Raw genomic sequence first — 2,323 nt, 5'->3', positions numbered from 1 at the left:
TCTCACACATATGCTCTAAAAGGGAAAAACTTTACAAAAGCACATATTTCCAAGTTTGATAGACACTACATAATTTTAACAAGCCACTGATAATGAACATAAACACTTTCTTGCACATCTTTAAAAAAATACTCAAAAAATACACCATGAAAAGAGATTTTAACATCTAAATGTCTAAAATGACAATAAATTCAAAGACGCTTCAAATGCTCATGGAAAACTACAATTATCACTTGCGTATCCATGAACCCACAACAATTTATGGCAGCCATATTTATGAGCCCCCAAAACATAGAAAAGAAAAAATTAAGTCGAGCAGTTCCTATGCACATTGGACACATCACTCTATCACCTACATATGTCCCTAACTTCAACTTCTACAATCGTACAAAATCCATTCAACACATATACTTCTCTTCCCTAATATTAAACACCAAAAATTTACTTCTCTGCAACTCAATCACACTTCTTCTCCTTGCAACTCAATGAGACTCCAACTTCATAGCTCTGGTTCTTCCGGGAGCTGGAGTGCCATGAAGGCAAAGGCAGTTGTAAGAGTCTGGTTTCCAAACCAGCTCTCGGGAGAGCTTCCATACTTGTAAATGGGACACACTCCCCACGACCCGTCTACATTCTGCATCCGCTCCAGCCTCTGCCGATCTCTCTTGCCCACTGCAATGCCACACTTCGCGCACGCCAACATCCTCATGGCTACCTGCAGCGCATCCCCTTCCAATCCCATAACCTCCCTCACCCGCTCTCTTAGAAGGTCCATCACCCCGATGTCCCGAAAATGGGCCTCGTTCGATTGCACTAGCCGTGCCAGGAAGAAGAGAAAGGCCTCAGCAGATGAGTAGTACAAGGTTCCGCGCAAGTATGCCCTGTGCAGCAGCACGTTGCAGATGAATTCCTCCGAGGTCCTCGTCAGCTCAGCTTGGCCTGCAAGGTAGAAGAGAAAAACTATGTTGATGGCAACGATGGGATCCACCCGGGGCCTCAGCGGATCAAAGTAGACTTGCAGAATGCCATCCTCGTCGACGAGGTCCTTCATCCTTTCCACCGCAGCAGCGACCATTCTTCCGTCCGCTTTGGAGAATTTGAGCAGGACAGACAGCGCGTTGGAGGTGGAGTCCATATCGTCGGGAAGATGGGTGTGAATGTATTGTTTCGTAGAGTAATCCGGAGGATCTCTTGCTTGCCTCTTTATATTATCATCCCCGAAGAAATTAAAAACGATGTCCTTGACGTCTTGAGCAGGCAGAAACTGCACATCGTTGAGAACATCGGCTATGAGGAAATGGCAGAAGGACTCACGGACTCGGATCCCGTCGGACGTGACAGACAGTTGTCCTTTGTTACGAGCTAGGTATTCCCGAGCAGCGGACAATTTCTCTTGCTTGTTGTGCAAACACAAGCTGAGCTCCCGTAACGTGTCTCCCGCTGAGTTCGTGGCGAAAACGGACTTGATTCCTAGAGATTCTGCGGCAACAACGTTCTCCAGCATGTCATCCACGAACAGGGTTTCGGAAGGTTGGATTCTGGCCTCCTTAATCACATGCCGAAAGAAATTCAAGCGGGGCTTGCGCATCCCGCAATCTGCCGACGTAAAAACCTTCTCAAAGTGTGCCAGGATCGAAGGAAATTTGTCGCTCACATACTCGAAGTCCTCTCTGGACACGTTGGACATGCAGAACACCCTCATTTTGGCGCTCAGCTGCTCGATAGCATGCACAAGTTCAGGAACCGGCGCGAGGGATTCCCTTGCACGCTGAATAAGCTTACTGACCTCGGCCTCATCTACGTTCATGAGCAGGGAGAGTTGACGAAAAGCCTCCGGGGAGGACAGCTTCCCGGTCTCGTAGTCGAACCAGACGTGAGACCGTCGCATGCGTCTGAACATTTGGGGGGGAACAGCAGTGCCGTGGTCGACGTCGAGTGCGGCAGCCAGGAAAACTCCACCCATGTCTAGGATGACATTCTTGAAGCCATTACAGCTGCTAATGAGCAGCTGATGCTGCTGCTCGGGGGTGACTTCTGATCCGGAGAAGCTGGGAGAAGCCATTAGATTGACTTTGACGAAGGAATGAGACGGTGAATGCAAGAAGCAGCAAGATTTTGATTCTTGTGAAGCCCAAGATCATGCAATGGACAACTTTTATAGCCACCTCCGTGACCTCACGTGGACGACTTTTATAAATCTCACGATACGTGGTCCAACTTTGGTATATGGATGCTCCTATTGACAAATCAAGTTGCTACCTTTAATACAACGGGTCCAACTTTGGTATATAAATGCTCCTATTGACAAATCAAGTTGCTACCT

General features: G+C 47.7%; 1 protein-coding gene across 1 annotated transcript; it reads right to left on the bottom strand.

Moving 5' to 3' along the window:
- Positions 1-251: 251 nt before the first annotated feature.
- On the bottom strand, positions 252-1,897 carry LOC147898477 (drimenol cyclase drtB-like). The gene has a single exon (XM_087379871.1). The coding sequence runs from the start codon at positions 1,886-1,888 to the stop codon at positions 500-502; it is 1,389 nt and encodes a 462-aa protein (XP_087235997.1). The 5' UTR covers positions 1,889-1,897; the 3' UTR covers positions 252-499.
- Between the last annotated feature and the right edge of the window lie 426 nt (positions 1,898-2,323).

Source organism: Dipteris shenzhenensis, chromosome 9 (assembly GCF_047967505.1).
Source record: "Dipteris shenzhenensis isolate YYH24624 ecotype China chromosome 9, Dip_SZ_1.0, whole genome shotgun sequence".
Taxonomy (NCBI): Eukaryota; Viridiplantae; Streptophyta; class Polypodiopsida; order Gleicheniales; family Dipteridaceae; genus Dipteris; species Dipteris shenzhenensis.
This window is presented reverse-complemented; position numbering and strand designations above follow the sequence as displayed.